The sequence below is a fragment of the Staurois parvus genome, unplaced genomic scaffold (assembly GCF_062004578.1).
Source record: "Staurois parvus isolate SC_StPar_1 unplaced genomic scaffold, SC_StPar_1.0 ptg000748l, whole genome shotgun sequence".
In the NCBI taxonomy this organism is placed as follows: Eukaryota; Metazoa; Chordata; class Amphibia; order Anura; family Ranidae; genus Staurois; species Staurois parvus.
Genome location: NW_028318544.1, coordinates 1,315,228 through 1,333,883, shown reverse-complemented (window position 1 = coordinate 1,333,883; position 18,656 = coordinate 1,315,228). Strand labels below are relative to the sequence as shown.

At 44.6% G+C, this 18,656-nt stretch overlaps 1 protein-coding gene across 7 annotated transcripts in view; it reads right to left on the bottom strand.

The window, feature by feature from the left end:
* Window positions 1–18,656, bottom strand: part of CSPP1 (centrosome and spindle pole associated protein 1) — a 121,403-nt gene that overhangs the window by 44,765 nt on the left and 57,982 nt on the right. For all 7 annotated transcript variants that reach the window (XM_089654272.1, XM_089654276.1, XM_089654274.1 and 4 more), the window contains 2 exons: window positions 1,493–1,594; window positions 56–144 (listed from right to left, as the gene is read on the bottom strand). In XM_089654272.1, coding sequence (XP_089510398.1) covers window positions 56–144; window positions 1,493–1,594 — 191 coding nt within the window. The remainder of the gene's footprint in view (window positions 1–55; window positions 145–1,492; window positions 1,595–18,656) is intronic.

The following is an 18,656-nucleotide window of genomic DNA, read 5'->3' as shown; positions in this document are numbered from 1 at the left end:
CAGCATATACAACATATGCACAGTAAACATAACCAAATGTGAGGGGAATCCGTACCAAGCATAAGACCAGTGGAAAAGTTTTCTTCCTTAGTATTTGCAGACTTAGACCGCTCTGTGGGTTGTACTTGATTCTCCACTTTAGGCCTAGAAAGAGTATTAAAGTGATGTGAACTTTCACCTTGTAAAACAACATGTTCAGTTTAAAATAGAAATGAAAGGCAATATCAAAAACATTGTAAATACCCTTTTCCTCTTTTTTTATAAGTGATCACATACACTCTGTTCTCAGCTGGATAAGGAGCTAGTGGTGGAGAAACAGCAGCACATTGATCTTCCCAGTGAATGGCTGTGGGGGGGGGGGGGCATGTCAGTACAAGCCTGATCATTAGATTAGCTCCCAGCACAGCCAGAAAACTGACCACGCAGTCTGGGAATCATAGAAATTGGACCATAGCCTTAGACCTGTATAGCACCCCGCAGCTAACTTCACACAGTGCATGTCGGACCAAAGTGGCCACTTAATGCAGGATCTAGTGCCCACAGAAAACATTACAGATCCGCCCCATGCAGTGAGATGTAGGTAAGGTCCATGAGCTATACAGCAAAAGGAACTGATCCCAGAATTGTTAGGTAATACAAGGAAATAAGCATTCAGATGTTGATAGAAGATTAAAACGAAAACATTTCAATGGTTTAAAAAGAAAGAACAGGTCCATCCCCTAAGAACACTAGCAAAAAACTGAAACCACACATAGTGGGGAAAGGGTTAAATGAGTATGCCCTAGGGGTGACCTTGGCAAAAGTTTTTATTAGTGTCCAATTACCTGAAAGTTGCAGAATATAATGAATACCTGTCCTGTACTGTACTGTATGATTTATATATGTCATTTTATTAATGTTTAAAGTAGAAATATATTTTGATTAAAGTGATACTAAACCCAGGACCCTGTATTCACTATATCCAGTCTCCCACAGTACACACTACATGGAAATGCAATTATTGTAGTAAATATAAACAGCTAAATACCTTTCCTAATCAGCAGTATATAGCAGTCTTGTGACTTCTATCAGTGTCTGGCTGAGCACTGGGTAATCTTGTAGGAGGAGTTTTCATTTTGCGCTGACTGACCTATGAGGCTCCATAACCCCTGACCCTCTGTCTGGACAGTACTGATTGTCCCTGTGCTGATCACATACACCCCCCCCCCCCCCAAAGAAAAAAAAACTCTCTAGCAACACACATTAATGTGCATGTGCAGAGTGACTCCAACAGCTCTGTACTATCAGCAAATGGATTAGGGACAGCAGAAGAAGGGGGGACCCAGAGATCAAACAGCCTTTTGATACAATGCAGAGGATTAACCACTTAGGTTCCACAGCAAGTATAACATGCATGCTTTACTGCATATACAGACTGATTTTACTGTTGTGTGTTTAGTAATATTTTAACCCATGATCCACAAAAAGCTGAAACTAGAGTAAAGCAAATGACCTGCTCTTTGTAAGTGTAGTGTTTGGTCTTCGATTTGACTGTTCCCGAAAATCATCTTCATAATCCACTGGAGGTTCTCGATCTCTTCTGTCTCTGAAAGATCTGCAAAAAGAGATGCAACACAAAGCAGATTTATAGAAAAATGTGAATTTTTTGTTGTATCTATGAATGTATAATTTCCAGTTTCTAATATTAAAAGGTTAATTCACCTTTAGTGGCCATCTTCCAAAAAATCCACCATGCATTCCTGCATCCCCAGCACATTACATACCACTACTCCGTTGCTCCTGTCTCCTTCCATACATGTAGGCTGTGCAAATATTCCTTAGTAACTGGTCCCCCTCCATACTGCCTTAACAGCAGAACATTAGAAGTGCATATTCTGGCACACTCCGAACTTGCACAGTACAATGCAGCTCAGCTGTTGCTGCACAAAGAGCATAGTATTTGAACAAGCCAGAACAGCCACGGGGAGCACACTTCTAATGTCTGGCCCAATCAGCTACTAAGTAGTTTTTTCAGACTAGCTGTGTGTGGCCTACATGTATAGAGGGTGTCAGGAACAACTATTTGAACAACAGAGAAGTGGTATGTAATGTGCTGGGGATACTGGAACACGTGGGGGTTTTTTTTGACCATTAAAGGTGAACTAACCCTTCAAAAAAAGACTGGCTATTTAGATAAAAAGATTGCTTATATGGTTTTAATTTCAGCAAAACAAGCAACAAATAAGTCATTCTGCTAATGTTATTCAACATTTTTTCTCACTACAAAATATCCACAAATGCCAGGAAAGAAGCCCAACTTTGTCTTAACATTTAACCTAACCTGAAGACTTTAAAAAGAACTAAACCCACTGATATAACCATTTCCCAAAACAGTTACATTTAAAGAAGAAGTTTGGGGTTCTAAAAAAAAAGCCAAACAAACGCATATACTTACCTCCATGCTGAAGCATCGGTGTGATTCTGTAGCTGTCCCCCGCCAAATGTAAGCCCAAGAACTGTCCACACTGAGCACAGTGGTGACTCTCAGTCACTACCTTCTACTCTGCCCCTCCAGCGTTCACTGGAGCACTGGGCAGGAGAGAGGACCGAAGCGACTGGCTCAGGCTCTCAGCAGCACGCTGACAGGCTGAATCGGCTGCCAATAAGGCATCTGGGTGGATCCCAACATTATTATCAGGATCCTTCAAGAGCATAGAGCAGCTCTGCGACATCAGCCAACAGCAGATTTTAGCCCGCTGTCAGCTGATTCTGGGTCACAGGAGTGCAGAAGTGCACTCCTGTGACCCACAAAAGAAGTACGGCCAAAAGAAGCTTTGGCCATATGTCTCTTTTAACCGCTTGCCTGCCACCCTATAGAAGTACTTCTACAGAGCAGCAGGGTTTGCGCAAAATTACGTATATGTACGTGAATTGCATTTCTGGGTAGGGGGTGCTTGCGCAGCCATTGGCGGCTGGGGATATCAATCACCAAGTTTCGGCCAGAGATTCCCCGCGGGCACCCAGTGATCGTTGGGGAAATCTGACAGGGGAGAGACCTGTGTGTAAACAACAGCAGAGAAATACAAAGCAGCATGTCTCCATAGTAAAACAGCACACATAGTAAAACACACACAGCACACAGTTAACCCTTTGATCGCCCCAGATGTTAACCCCCTCCTGCCCAGTGTCATTAGTACAGTGCCAGGGCTTTTTATTAGCACTGATCATTGTATGTGATGTCAGTGGCAGTTAGTCAGTTCCCACTCAGTGTCAAAATGCCCGCTGCAGTCCCATGGTGGAGGCAGTGTGATGGCATGGGCATGCATGGTTTCCAGTTGTACTGAGTCATTGGTCCCGCAGTCTTGCTATAAGTCACTGATCGCCGCCATTACTAGTATAAAAAAAAAAACAATAAAAATTTCAGTATATACAGTTAGGTCCATATATATTTGGGCACTGGCACAATTTTAGATTTTTTTCAGGTATTTATCAAAACATATTCAAGCTATAGTTATATAATGGATATGGGCTAAAAGTGCACACTCTCAGGTTTAATTTGAGGGTATGCACATCCTAATTGGGGGAAGGATTTAGGAATTACAGCTCTTAAGAGTAGCCATCCCCCCTTTTTCATGGGACCAAAAGTAATTGGACAAATGAATATAACTAGAGATGAGCGAAGAAATGAAAAATTCGATTCGACTGATTCGGCGAATTCGTGGACAATATTCGATTCGAGTCGAATAAATTCGCTGTGAATTTAACTTAAAAAAGGGTGTTTCTAGGCTTCAGAGAGACTTAATATTAGTGCAGAACACTGTACCTTTAATTTAAATGCCCTTGGAGTCTGCTGGGGAAGAGAAATAATACTGTCTGTCAGTATGACATGCAGATGAGTGCCGTCGATCTTAGAATCACTGCACACTTCACTCCTTTGGCCAGTCACGGGGCCAAAACCAGTGTTTGGAGCCACAGTGTGGCGGTGGAGGCAGCAGCAATGGGAGGCCATACAGCAACCTATGACAAAATGGAAACCAGCAGGAGCGTGAGGAGACCTGAAAGTGGCACATGGCAGAGTGGGAGCAATGGGAGGCGGTACAGGGACCCAGGTCACACTGTGGGCCCAGCAGCAGCGTGACCAGGCGGTACGGGGGCCCATGGCCGATATGGGGCTTGGTGGCACCTATGGAAGGCCTGTAATCTGCCAGCGACCTATGACAAAATGGACAACCGCAGGAGTGTGAGGAGATTTCAAAGTGGCACATGGCAGAGTGGAAGCAATGGGAGGCCGTACAGGGACCCAGGTCACACTGTGGGCTCAGCAGCAGCGTGACCAGGAGGTACGGGGGCCCATGGTCGATATGGGGCCTGGCGGCACCTATGGAAGGCCGCTAATCTGCCAGCAACCTATGACAAAATGGACAACCGCAGGAGTGTGAGGAGATTTCAAAGAGGTACATGGCAGAGTGGAAGCAATGGGAGGCCGTACAGGGACCCAGGTCACACTGTGGGACCAGCATCAGCGTGAACAGGCGGTACGGGGGCCCATGGCCGATTTGACCTCATTCATCCCATAGTCCTGCCGACTCACGAATAGCGTGGCCTCCTCAAAGGGCCTGAGCAAGCGCAGGTGTCACACATGAGCTGACAATGGCTGACATCTAAGTTACACAGGGAGTACCTTTATCCGCTTTTAACATCAGGAAATCTGTGATGGCCTTTAGCTGTTCGTAAAGGCGGTCTAACATATGTAGGGTTGAATTACACCTTGTTGCAACGTCACAGCATGAGGAGTCGGTACGGGGGCCCATGGCAGATTACATGTCTGGCAGCAGCAATGGGAGGCCCGTAATCTGCCAGCACCCTATGTCAAAAAATTTAACACACCAGCAGTGTGAAGAGACCTGAAAGTGGCACATGGCAGCAGAGTGTGGCGATGGAGACAGCAGCAATGGGAGGCCGTACAGGGACCCATGAGAGACTCTGGACCTAGCAGCAGCATGAGGAGGCGGTATATAGGGGCCTATGGCAGATTAGGGGCCTGGCAGCAGCTATAGGAGGCCCGTAATCTGCCAGCACCCTATGTCAAAAAATTAAACACACCAGCAGTGTGAGGAGACCTGAAAGTGGCACATGTTTGAGGCATGATTCATGGCGGATTTAGTCAGTTGTGTCAGGAACTGGTGGTTTGAAATCCAGACTAATCCACGCCTGATTCATTTTCACAAACGTGAGTCTCTCCACACTTTGGGTGGACAGTCGTGTCCTCCGCGGAGTTACAATACCTCCTGCCGCACTAAACACGCGCTCCGATGCCACGCTACTGGCCGGGCATGACAGCCTTTCAAGGGCAAATTCAGCTAGTTGGGGCCAAAGGTCAAGTTTCGTTGCCCAGTAGTCAAGGGGATTGTCTACCTCGGTTGGCAGGGTGCTGTCCAAGTAGGCCCAAGCCTGTTGTTTGAGCTCCTGCTCCAGGTCCACCTGATGCTGCTGCTGCTGCTGCGGCTGGTTAGTAGTTTCCTCACTGCGCTGGTGAAGAAAGCTACTCATCATCGACTGCAGACTGAGGCAGCCACTGCTGGTGGAGCTGCCACTGCTCCTACCACCCCACCCCTCCCCTGCTGCCATGCCAGCGGAACGCGAGCGCACAGGGCCCACAGTGTCTGAGGATGGACGTTGGCGCACAAAGGCAGAGACCAACTGACTACATAGGTGGTTTTTATAGTACGTAATTTTGGCCTCCCTCTCAGCAGGTGTGAAAAAGGCCACCATTTTGGACCGGTAGCGAGGGTCCAACAAGGTGGACAGCCAAAAGTCATCCCACTGTCTGATGGTTATTATTCGGCTGTCGCTACGCAAGCAACCGAGCATGCTATGGGCCATTTGTGCCAAGGAATGCGAGGGACTCCCTGCCTCCATCTCCACAGCATACTGCCACGGTGCGTCTGGGTCCTCTGTCTCCTCCTCCTCCTCCTCTACCAGATGCTCCTGCTCCTCCACTCCTGTCCGCTGAGTGGAAAAACCACCCATTTCACTCAATAATTCCTGAGCACAAATGTCCTCCTCTACCTCCTCCTCTTCTTCCTGTCCTGCCCCCACAGGGGTCATGTGGCGTTGAGATCTGTGCGCCACGTCTACCGCACCCTGACCAGCCATTGTTAACAGCATTTGTTCCAGGACATGCAACAGAGGAATGACGTCGTTCATCCCATAGTCCTGCCGACTCACGAATAGCGTGGCCTCCTCAAAGGGCCTGAGCAAGCGGCAGGTGTCACGCATGAGCTGCCAATGGCTGACATCTAAGTTACACAGGGGAGTACCTTTATCCGCTTGTAACATCAGGAAATCGGTGATGGCCTTTCGCTGCTCGTAAAGGCGGTCTAACATGTGTAGGGTTGAATTCCACCTTGTTGCAACGTCGCAGATCAGGCGATGCTGTGGAATTCCGTTCTGCCGCTGCAGCTCAATGAGGGTGTTCTTTGCGGTGTAGGAATGGCTGAAATGCATGCACAGTTTACGTGACATTTTAAGGATGTCTTGCAGTGGGATGGTGGATTTTAGGAACCGCTTGACAACCAGATTGAACACGTGAGCCATGCATGGCGCATGGCACAACCTTCCTTGACGCAGAGCAGACACCATGTTCTTTCCGTTGTCAGTCAACATGGTTCCGATTTTTAGTTTGCGCGGAGACAGCCATCTGTCGATTTCTCTGTTCATTACACTCAGCAGTTCCTCCCCTGTGTGACTACGTTCGCCAAGGCATACCAGGTGCAGCACAGCGTGACACCGTTGCGCCCTGCACATGTGATATGCCGGTCGGGTAATGGGACTTGGCACGGGGGTGGCGGCTGAGGACACGGCGGAAAAAGAGGTGGTAGAGGCGGACATGCTTGCTGGACCAAGGACGTGCAAACGTGGAGGCAAAAGCGTCGTGACCTGTCCAAGTTGCTGGTGCGGCTGTGCCGGCACCACGTTCACCCAGTGGGCCGTAAATGACATGTACTGTCCCTGACCGTAGTTACAGCTCCACACGTCGGCGCTGCCGTGCACTTTGGCAGAGACCGACATGCTCAAAGACTGGCCCACCATCTCTTCTACATGTGAATGCAGGGCTGGCACTGCCTTTTGGGCAAAGAAATGACGGCTTGGCACTCTCCACCGCGGCGCGGCACAAGCCATCATTTCTCGGAAAGGTGCTGAGTCCACCAGTTGGAAAGGGAGGGACTGCAGCACCAGCAACTTGGACAGGAGGACGTTCAGCTTTTGCACCGTCGGGTGCGTGCTCGCAAACTGTTGTCTCTTGGATACGGATTCCAAGAAAGACTGTTGACGGAATCCGAGAAGAGGAGTAGCAGGAGAAGGAGCATCTGAACGAGCGGAAGATGCCAACGAGCGACAACTCCCCTCAGCAGAGGTGTTGGAGCCTTGACTGGCTGATAGAGGGCGATTGACGACGTCGGGTGACGGAGCAAGTAACGGAGCGGGTGATGGAGCGGGGGCTGGGGCAGGCAGAACCGCCGTATGTTTATCACGGTTTTCCCAGGCCACCGAATGGTGACGCTGCATATGCTGACGCAACGCTGTAGTCCCAACATGGGCCCCCTGGCCACGCTTGCATTTCTGGCCACATAGTCGACATACGGCTACGTTTACTTCCTCGGGCGGCTTGAGGAAAAATTGCCACACCACCGAGTAGGAAACTTTGCCCCCGCTACTCTTCACTGGCTGACTGCTACTTCCTCCGTGCGCACCGGCACCACTACTGGCCGTGGTGGTAGGCTGCAGTGGAGCTGGTGCTCTACTCCGTGGACGTTTGGCTCCACTGACACTGATGCGACCCTGCTGCTGTCTCCTGGGCAACCCACCGACTGTTTTGCTTGCTGCCAAGCTGCCACCCTCTTCTCCTGATGATGCGGAAGAAATTGCCTGATGACGACGAGGCTGCCAAGTGCGATCAACCTCCTCATCATCAAGTAGGGTCTCCGCCTCACTACTAGCCCCCTCGGCTGCGTCTGGGTCAGGAGACAGACCTGTCTCTAGACCGGCTACCGAGCCACTCTCCTCGCCAGTACTTGTTCGCTTGGCTGCTGAAAAGGCCGATGTCTCCCCCCGTTCCTGACCGCCCTCTGTTAGCTCTTCCTCACTGTACAGTGGGGCTGAGCCCACAGCATGCGATACTTCGCTTGGTGAGGGAACAGCAAAGGACAGGGGCAGGTAGAGGACACGTGATTTCAGTGGGCTTGCTCCCGGGCCATGCCAACTAACGGTTGTGTCTGACGTACCCACCGACCGTTGGCTGTAGGTGTCAGAGGTGACCTGGGAAGAGGAAGACGACCGAGCCAACCAATCAATGACGGCAGGGTTGTCGGTGGAGACACGACCGCTGGATGACACCGGGAGCACTGGCCTCTGGCTGCGAATACTGCTGCCTCGACCCCTTCCTCTGCTGCCACGTCTGCTCGCTCCTAAAACATTGCCTCCTCTGCCACTCCTCTGCATGTTGTCTGACATACTATTTAATTCAACGATTAGGTGTCCCTGAGTAACAATTCTCTGGCACTCAGTAACAATTCTGTCTGTCCCTGAGTATGAATTCTGTGGCCCTGAGTAACAATTCTGTGTCTGTGCGAGTAACAATTCTGTGTCTGTGCGAGTAACAATTCTGTGTCTGTGCAAGTAACAATTTTGTGTCTGTGCGAGTAACAATTCTCTGGCACTCAGTAACAATTCTGTCTGTCCCTGAGTAACAATTCTCTGGCACTCAGTAACAATTCTGTCTGTCCCTGAGTAACAATTCTCTGGCACTCAGTAACAATTCTGTCTGTCCCTGAGTATGAATTCTGTGGCCCTGAGTAACAATTCTGTGTCTGTGCGAGTAACAATTCTGTGTCTGTGCAAGTAACAATTTTGTGTCTGTGCGAGTAACAATTCTCTGGCACTCAGTAACAATTCTGTCTGTCCCTGAGTAACAATTCTCTGGCACTCAGTAACAATTCTGTCTGTCCCTGAGTATGAATTCTGTGGCCCTGAGTAACAATTCTGTGTCTGTGCGAGTAACAATTCTGTGTCTGTGCAAGTAACAATTTTGTGTCTGTGCGAGTAACAATTCTCTGGCACTCAGTAACAATTCTGTCTGTCCCTGAGTAACAATTCTCTGGCACTCAGTAACAATTCTGTCTGTCCCTGAGTAACAATTCTCTGGCACTCAGTAACAATTCTGTGTCTGTGCGAGTAACAATTCTGTGTCTGTGCAAGTAACAATTTTGTGTCTGTGCGAGTAACAATTCTCTGGCACTCAGTAACAATTCTGTCTGTCCCTGAGTAACAATTCTCTGGCACTCAGTAACAATTCTGTCTGTCCCTGAGTAACAATTCTCTGGCACTCAGTAACAATTCTGTCTGTCCCTGAGTATGAATTCTGTGGCCCTGAGTAACAATTCTGTGTCTGTGCGAGTAACAATTCTGTGTCTGTGCAAGTAACAATTTTGTGTCTGTGCGAGTAACAATTCTCTGGCACTCAGTAACAATTCTGTCTGTCCCTGAGTAACAATTCTCTGGCACTCAGTAACAATTCTGTCTGTCCCTGAGTAACAATTCTCTGGCACTCAGTAACAATTCTGTCTGTCCCTGAGTAACAATTCTCTGGCACTCAGTAACAATTCTGTCTGTCCCTGAGTAACAATTCTCTGGCACTCAGTAACAATTCTGTCTGTCCCTGAGTATGAATTCTGTGGCCCTGAGTAACAATTCTGTGTCTGTGCGAGTAACAATTCTGTGTCTGTGCAAGTAACAATTTTGTGTCTGTGCGAGTAACAATTCTCTGGCACTCAGTAACAATTCTGTCTGTCCCTGAGTAACAATTCTCTGGCACTCAGTAACAATTCTGTCTGTCCCTGAGTAACAATTCTCTGGCACTCAGTAACAATTCTGTCTGTCCCTGAGTATGAATTCTGTGGCCCTGAGTAACAATTCTGTGTCTGTGCGAGTAACAATTCTGTGTCTGTGCAAGTAACAATTTTGTGTCTGTGCGAGTAACAATTCTCTGGCACTCAGTAACAATTCTGTCTGTCCCTGAGTAACAATTCTCTGGCACTCAGTAACAATTCTGTCTGTCCCTAAGTAACAATTCTCTGGCACTCAGTAACAATTCTGTCTGTCCCTGAGTATGAATTCTGTGGCCCTGAGTAACAATTCTGTGTCTGTGCGAGTAACAATTCTGTGTCTGTGCAAGTAACAATTTTGTGTCTGTGCGAGTAACAATTCTCTGGCACTCAGTAACAATTCTGTCTGTCCCTGAGTAACAATTCTCTGGCACTCAGTAACAATTCTGTCTGTCCCTGAGTAACAATTCTCTGGCACTCAGTAACAATTCTGTCTGTCCCTGAGTATGAATTCTGTGGCCCTGAGTAACAATTCTGTGTCTGTGCGAGTAACAATTCTGTGTCTGTGCAAGTAACAATTTTGTGTCTGTGCGAGTAACAATTCTCTGGCACTCAGTAACAATTCTGTCTGTCCCTGAGTAACAATTCTCTGGCACTCAGTAACAATTCTGTCTGTCCCTGAGTAACAATTCTCTGGCACTCAGTAACAATTCTGTCTGTCCCTGAGTATGAATTCTGTGGCCCTGAGTAACAATTCTGTGTCTGTGCGAGTAACAATTCTGTGTCTGTGCAAGTAACAATTTTGTGTCTGTGCGAGTAACAATTCTCTGGCACTCAGTAACAATTCTGTCTGTCCCTGAGTAACAATTCTCTGGCACTCAGTAACAATTCTGTCTGTCCCTGAGTAACAATTCTCTGGCACTCAGTAACAATTCTGTCTGTCCCTGAGTATGAATTCTGTGGCCCTGAGTAACAATTCTGTGTCTGTGCGAGTAACAATTCTGTGTCTGTGCAAGTAACAATTTTGTGTCTGTGCGAGTAACAATTCTCTGGCACTCAGTAACAATTCTGTCTGTCCCTGAGTAACAATTCTCTGGCACTCAGTAACAATTCTGTCTGTCCCTGAGTAACAATTCTCTGGCACTCAGTAACAATTCTGTCTGTCCCTGAGTAACAATCCTCTGGCACTCAGTAACAATTCTGTCTGTCCCTGAGTATGAATTCTGTGGCCCTGAGTAACAATTCTGTCTGTGCGAGTAACAATTCTGTGTCTGTGCAAGTAACAATTTTGTGTCTGTGCGAGTAACAATTCTCTGGCACTCAGTAACAATTCTGTCTGTCCCTGAGTAACAATTCTCTGGCACTCAGTAACAATTCTGTCTGTCCCTGAGTAACAATTCTCTGGCACTCAGTAACAATTCTGTCTGTCCCTGAGTAACAATTCTCTGGCACTCAGTAACAATTCTGTCTGTCCCTGAGTAACAATTCTGTCTGTCCCTGAGAATGAATTCTGTGGCCCTGAGTAAGAATTCTCTGGCACTCAGTAACAATTCTGTCTGTCCCTGAGTAACAATTCTCTGGCACTCAGTAACAATTCTGTCTGTCCCTGAGTAAAAATTCTGTGGCCCTAATAACGTTTCTGTGGCCCTAAGTAACAATTCTCTGGCACTGAGTGAAAATTCTGTCTGTCCCTGAGTATGAATTCTGTGGCCCTAACTAGCGTTTCTTTGTCCCTAAATAACGATTCTGTGGCCCTCATTAACAAGTCTGTGTCCCTGAGTAATGGTTCTCTGTCCCTAAGTAACTTCTCTCTGTCCCCAATTCTCGTTTCTGTGGCCCTAACTCTGTCCCTGTCCCTAGTACAGAGCGGTCTGCCTCTGTTCAATGACTGCAGGCAAATGAAGATTTCCAAAATGGCCGCTATATATACCTCGACCATTACACAGTGCTGGCTGGCTGGCTGCTGATTGGCTGATGCGATCACATGTCGTTGAGGAATGCATTATGGGGCAGCGCGCCTTGTCTGCGCGCCTTCCCCGACATCCCCGCTCCGTCGCCGCACATGTCAGCCGCCATTTTCGGAAAAATTTCGATTCGCGCGTCCGAATTAGGCTGTTTTTCGGATTCGGCACGAATCGAAATTTTTCCGATATTCGACTCGAATTCCACTTCGGATACTTCGATTCGCTCATCTCTAAATATAACCATAAATAAAATGTTCATTTTTAATATTTTGTTGAGAATCCTTTACTGGCAATGACTGCCTGCAGTCTGGAACCCATGGACATGACCAAAGACTGGGTTACCTCCTTTATGCTTTGCCAGGCTCTAACTGCAGTTGTCATCAGTTATTCTTTGTTTGTGGGTCTTTCTGCCTTTAGTTTTGTCTTTCAAGTGAAATGCGAGCTCAATTGGGTTGAAATCAGGTGATTGACTCGACCATTGAAGAATATTCCACTTCTTTTCCTTAAAAGCTCCTGGGTTGCTTTTGCAGTGTGTTTTGGATCACTGTCCATCTGTACTGTGAAGCGCCATCCTATCAACTTTGCTGCATTTGGCTGAATCTGGACTGACAATATATCTCTAAACACTGCAGAATTCATCCCACTGCTTCTGTCTTCTGTCATATCATCAATAAACACTAAGGACCCAGTACAACTGGAAGCCATGCATGCCCATGTCATCACACTGCCTCCACCATGTTTTACAGATGCTGTTGTGTGCTTTGGATCATGAGCTGTTCCAAGCCTTCTCCACACTTTTTTCTTCCCGTCATTCTGGTACAGATTAATCTTAGTTTAATCCGTCCAAAGAATGCTTTTCCAGAACTGGTCTGGCTTTTTTAGATGTTTTTTGGCAAAGTCTAATCTGACTTCTCTATTCTTCAGGCTTATGAATGGTTTGTACCTTGTGGTGAACCCTCTGTATCTTCTCTTGATTATAGACTTTGACAATAATACACCCACCTCCTGGAGAGTGTCCTTCACTTGTCTGGATGTTGTGAATGGGTTTTTCTTTACCATAGAGAGGATCCTGTGATCATCCACCACTGTTGTCTTCTGTGGACGTCCATGCCTTTTTATGTTGCTGAGCTCACTAGTGCATTTTTCTTTCTTCAGAATGTACCAAGCTGTTGATTTGGGCACTCCTAATGTTGCTGCTATCTCTCTGATGGAATTTTTTTCGTTCTTGAAGCCTTACAATGGCCTGTTTCACTTGCATGGACAGCTCCTTTGAGCACATGATGTAGGTTCACAGCAATAGATTCCCAATGCAAATACCACACTTAGAATCAACTCCAGACCTTTTACCTGCTAAATTGATGAAGAAATAACAAAGGAGTAGCACACAACTGGCCATGAAACAGCTTTTGATTCAATTGTCCAATTACTTTTGGTCCCGTGAAAAATAGGGGATGGCTACTCTTAAGAGCTGTAATTCCTAAACCCTTCCTCCAATTTGGATGTACATACCCTCAAATTAAACCTGAGAGTGTGCACTTTCAGCCAATATCCATTATATAACTATAGCTTGAATATGTTTAAGTAAACACTATGACTTTCACGTAAACCAATTCATTTACACATACTGACACTTTATTTTTTAGCAAAGACATGTAGCAGAATACATTTTGGTCTAATATTATGACAAAATTAGATTTTTTTAATTTTTTTTTTATTGAATATGTTCTATAGCAAAAATTCACAAATATTGTTTTTATTTTCAAAATTGATGGTCTTTTTTTGTTTATAGCGCAAAAAATAAAAACCGCAGAGGTGATCAAATACCACTGAAAGAAAACAAAGCTCTATTTGTGGGGTAAAAAAGGACATTTTATAAATGTACAGCGTTGCATGGCCTCGCAATTGTCAGTTAAAGTAACGCAGCACTGTATTGCAAAAAATGGCCTGGTTAGGAAGGGGAATTAATCCTTTGGAGGGCAAGTGGTTAAGACATGCCTCTTCCAATAACCATCACAGTTCCAAGTGCACCTATGTCAACTCTCAACCTTATAGGAGGATAGGAGGTTTTAATTCTGCTTTAAAATGGTATTAAATCCCCAAAAATTATAAAATTGTAGTTCACCAATTCTTAGACGTGGTGGCTGTATTAGTTTTCCTTTTACAACAGGTGTTTCGACCAGTAAGGACTGGTTCACACCATACGTGCATGAAAAGTGATGGAAACCGATGTGTAGATTTTACTTGCAGAAACGTCAGTTTACATGCACGTTTCAATGAGTTTTATACACATTGTAGATTTCTGCACAGAAAAAATCTACACGTGATACTGGTGTTGTGGTGTGAACAGGGCACATAGAGAACTGACGCCTCTGCACACTGGTATGAACGAGGTCGTTATTTTTCAAAATCTGTTAACAGACCAAGCTGTCCAGACAAAGTTAAATGGTTTATCTCATCCCTCTAACACTGGCAGGGGTGCTTTGAATGGTCAGCTTTTATTTATGTGAAAACCATTATACCAAAAGGTAAAATCTGTTGTAACAACTTTTATTTATGTATCTGAATGCAGCTGCATTGTTTTCAATGGACACATTCACAAAGGTGTGTAAACATTCAATAAACTTCACCTGATGACCTGCATCTGAGGATATTAGAAAAAAAAAAATCAGGAGGACAATTAGGATGCATTTAAAAACTGATCTAAAAGCAAGAATTTTACTGATCATTTGCGCAGGAACTGTTGCTCCAGAAAAAGCTTGCTTTTATGATCAGTAACATTTTTAAAGCCATAAGAATGTATCCTAAGGTCAGGCCTCACAATTTCCACTCGCCTGCTAGCATTTGGCAAGTGGATATAATGTGGGTGTGAGTGTGTCCCACAGGGCCATCTTACTATAATCCCCGCCTATCCATTGATTCCCAGTGAAGCCACACTCATTGGCTGTGTCCAGGCACCCACACTGGGCTTGACGTCACACTCCTTTTCCAGACGGCAGTGCTAGGTCCAATGGGACTACTATGGAGACAATGGCTGCAGTCTTGTGCCACTTGTAAGGTGGGACACACTGTGAAGGAGGGGTGGCTGTTTTAGGTACTTTCTGGCTTTGCTTTTTGGTTTTTTTTTTCCTACATCCTCTTCAGTCTGGGTCCATGGGGTTTGGTTTGTTTGCTTTTGGTGTCTGTTGGTTGTGGGTATGGGACTAAGAGGCTATGAATGCAAGTGGACAGGGTTGGCTAGCAATATATTGTTTCATGAATTGGCTTGGTAAGTTTGGTGGCTGATGTGTGGACAAATATGTTTTGGTGTGTGCATGCATGTGCGTGTGTATTTGTGTGTGTGGGTATGTGTATGTGTGTGCATGCAAAGCAATGTGTGCAGCAGTGCATGCTTTGTGTGTTGTTATATATGGAGTTGCAGTGTGTGCGTGCAAATGTGTCGGCATAAATGGTGGTGTGCGTGTTGTGGTTGGTGTTTGTTAGCGTGGATGTGCAATTTGTCACTGGTGGGGATATGTGTCTGTGTATGTTTTTGCATGGGTGATTGGGTATGGGTTTGTATGTGAGGATGCATGTGTAAAAATACATGTATGGGTGGTTTTGACAGGTTCAGGATTATGTGGTTATTATGGGTGGTAGAGTAAGGGGCATTTGAGGTACTGCTGGGCTGGATTAGAAGGTAGGATATGCTTAGTAGAGTTATGGTTTGGTGAGTGAGTGAGAGATTATGGGGGATTATGGTTGTATGTGGTGTAAAGTATGATGGAGTGCTTGGGGGGACATTGGGGAGACTGATGTAGTGTAGGTGAACTCTGGGGACCCTGATATAATGAGGGGGGACTCTGGGGACCCTGATGAAATGCGGGGGAGCTCTAAGGAATGTGAGGTAATGCGGGGGGGGGGGACTCTGAGGACCCTGATATAATGTGGGGAAACATTTCACATTGTCATTTCATGAGATAAGTTATAAGGGTGTGTTTAGGGGTGAAATTATGGGCAGGGCAGGGTAGAAGTTGGGTGGGACAACTGGTGATGAGTAACTCTTAAGACCTGGCTAGTAGTTCAGGACTTGAAATTTTGAGTCCTGCTAAGGTGTTAGTTGAAGTTCAGCTTCAATTTGTTAGTCAAGTCTATTTTAAACTTCCAATCTAACACTACCCTCCCCGACTGATAAGGCTGATGTACTTAGGTGTTTTGCTTTACTATTTCATCCAGAATGCAGACACCCTAAGACAGGAAGCATGTTACGGGCTAGATCACCAGGTCAAATAAAAAAAAAAGCCTACAGAAAGAAAACTGGTGCAATCATCACATCTAAAGATTGGTTAGCTACAATATATGTAACTGGGCTCTGCTTGCCCATCTGCGGACCTGGGGAGAGCCATGGCAGGTGCCAGTGGGTGGAGCGGAGAGAGGTGAGCGGACGAGCATCCGGTCCCCTCCCCTTCTTTGTGTGACCTGGAAGGCAACATCCATGACGTCACTTCCAGGTCATAGCTGTCACTTTTCCGGCTAGAATAGCCGGGGAAAGATGTATTGCAATGTGGTTTGCATTGCAATACATCTACTGGATCACAGAGGAGACTTCATCAATAAAGAGAAACTGTCACCAAAAAATCATCACATAGGTGATGAAAAAAAAAGAAGTTACGTAAGATATATTTTTTTTTGTAAAAAAAATAAAGTTACACCCAAGCACATAACATCACCTCAAAATAATTTTAGCCCCCCCCCCCCCATCTCCACATATACAGACGTACGAATGAAAACGCACACGTCGGGGCGCTTGCGCATGAAAATGTTGATTACGATAGATGTTCCATATCACCACACACGCCAGAATGAGATCAATAATTCTAGCACCAGATCTCCTCCGCCACAATAAACTGATAACCTATAGGGGCTTTTGAAGCGGTGTCTATAGAAAATATACGGTACTGAAGTTTGATGCAATTTTCTAGGTGCACACAAATTTAAGGCTTGGCATGTTGGGTATCTATTTACTCAGGAAAACCTTGTATTTTATACTTTACCAAAAATTTGGGTAATTTATTGCATTCGTTTGCCTTAAAATTCACTTTAGTGTGACTTTTACCAACATTTTGCAATTATATCATGTAACATAAAAAATTGGAACTACCACTGTTTTATTCTCTATGGCGTCTGCTTTCAGAAAATATATAATGTTTGGAGGTTTTGCGTAATCTTCAGGCCTAAAATGATTTTTTTAAACATGCATCCAAAAAATGCAAAACAGCTCTGGCAGAGAAAGTTTAATACTGTTTTATGCCTTAAAGCGGACCTTGCAGTAAAAGATTGCTTAATACATCAGGACCCCTTATCAGCATAATAAATCACAAGCTTAACCACTTGCCCTCCAGAGGATTTACCCCCCCCCCTTCCTGACCAGGCCTTTTTTTTGCTATTCGGCGCTGTGCTATTTCAACTGGTAATTGTGTGGTCATGCAATGCTGTACACAAACTAAATTTCTGTCCCTTTTTTCACACAAATAGAGCTTTCTTTCGGTGATATTTGATCACCTGTGCACTTTTTATTTTTTGCGCTATAAACAAAAAAAAGACCAAAACTTTTGAAAAAAAAACAATATTTTTTACTTTCGGCTATAAAAAATATATAGTAAACTCAAAGTTAGTCATAAATTTAGGTCAAAATGTATTCTGCCAGTTGTGTTTGGTAAAAAAAACAAATACAATAAATACATATTGATTGCTTTCTGTGAAAGTTATAGTGTCTACAAACTATTGTATAGATACTGCAATTTACGCCATTTTTTGCTATACAGCGCTGCGCTAGTTTAACTGACAATTGTGCGGTCATGCAATACTGTACATAAATCAAATTTATGTCCTTTTTTCACTCAAATATAGCTTTCTTTTGGTTGTATTTGATCACCTGTTTGTGGGTTTTTTTTGCGCTATAAACAAAAAAGACAGAAAATTTTGAAAAAAAACAATATTTTCTAGTTTCTGTTATAAGAAATATCCTATAAATTCAAATTTCGGCAAAAATTTGGTATTTGATCACCTCTGAGGGTTTTTTTTTGAGCTATAAACAAAAAAGTCAGAAAAGTTTGAAAAAAAAACAAACAATATTTTCTCATTTCTGTTACGAAAAATATATCGTATAAACTCAAATTTCACAATAAATTTAGGCCAAAATGTATTCTGCTACATGTCTTTGGTAAAAAAAAAACCCAATAAGTGTATATTGATTGCTTTTTGTAAAAGTTATAACGTCTACAAACTATGGTGTAGATCCTGCAATGTACGCCATTGTTTGGTCATGCAATACGGTACATAAATTAAATTTATGTCCTTTTTTCACACAAATATAGCTTTCTTTTGGTGTTATTTGATCACCTCTAGTTTTTTTTTGCGCAATAAACAAAAAAGACAGAAAATTTTGAAAAAAAAAACGTTATGTTCTCATTTCTGTTATAAAAGATATCCTATAAACTCAAATTTCGCCATAAATGTAGGCCAAAATGTATTTTGCTACATGTCTTTGGTAAAAAAAAAATCCCAATAAGTGTATATTGATTGCTTTGTGTGAAAGTTATAGCGTCTACAAACTATGGTATAGATACTGCAATTTACACCATTTTTTGCTGTACAGCGCTGCACTATTTTAACTGACAATTGCAAGGTGTGTAACTTCCTCATTTCACTTCCTCACTACCTATCACAGTTTCGGAGGCCCTGAAATGCCAGGATAGCACCAAACCCTCCCCCAAAATGACCCCTTTTTGGAAAGTAGACACCCCAAGGAATTTAAAAAGAGGCATGGTGAGTATTTTGCAGATCCAATTTT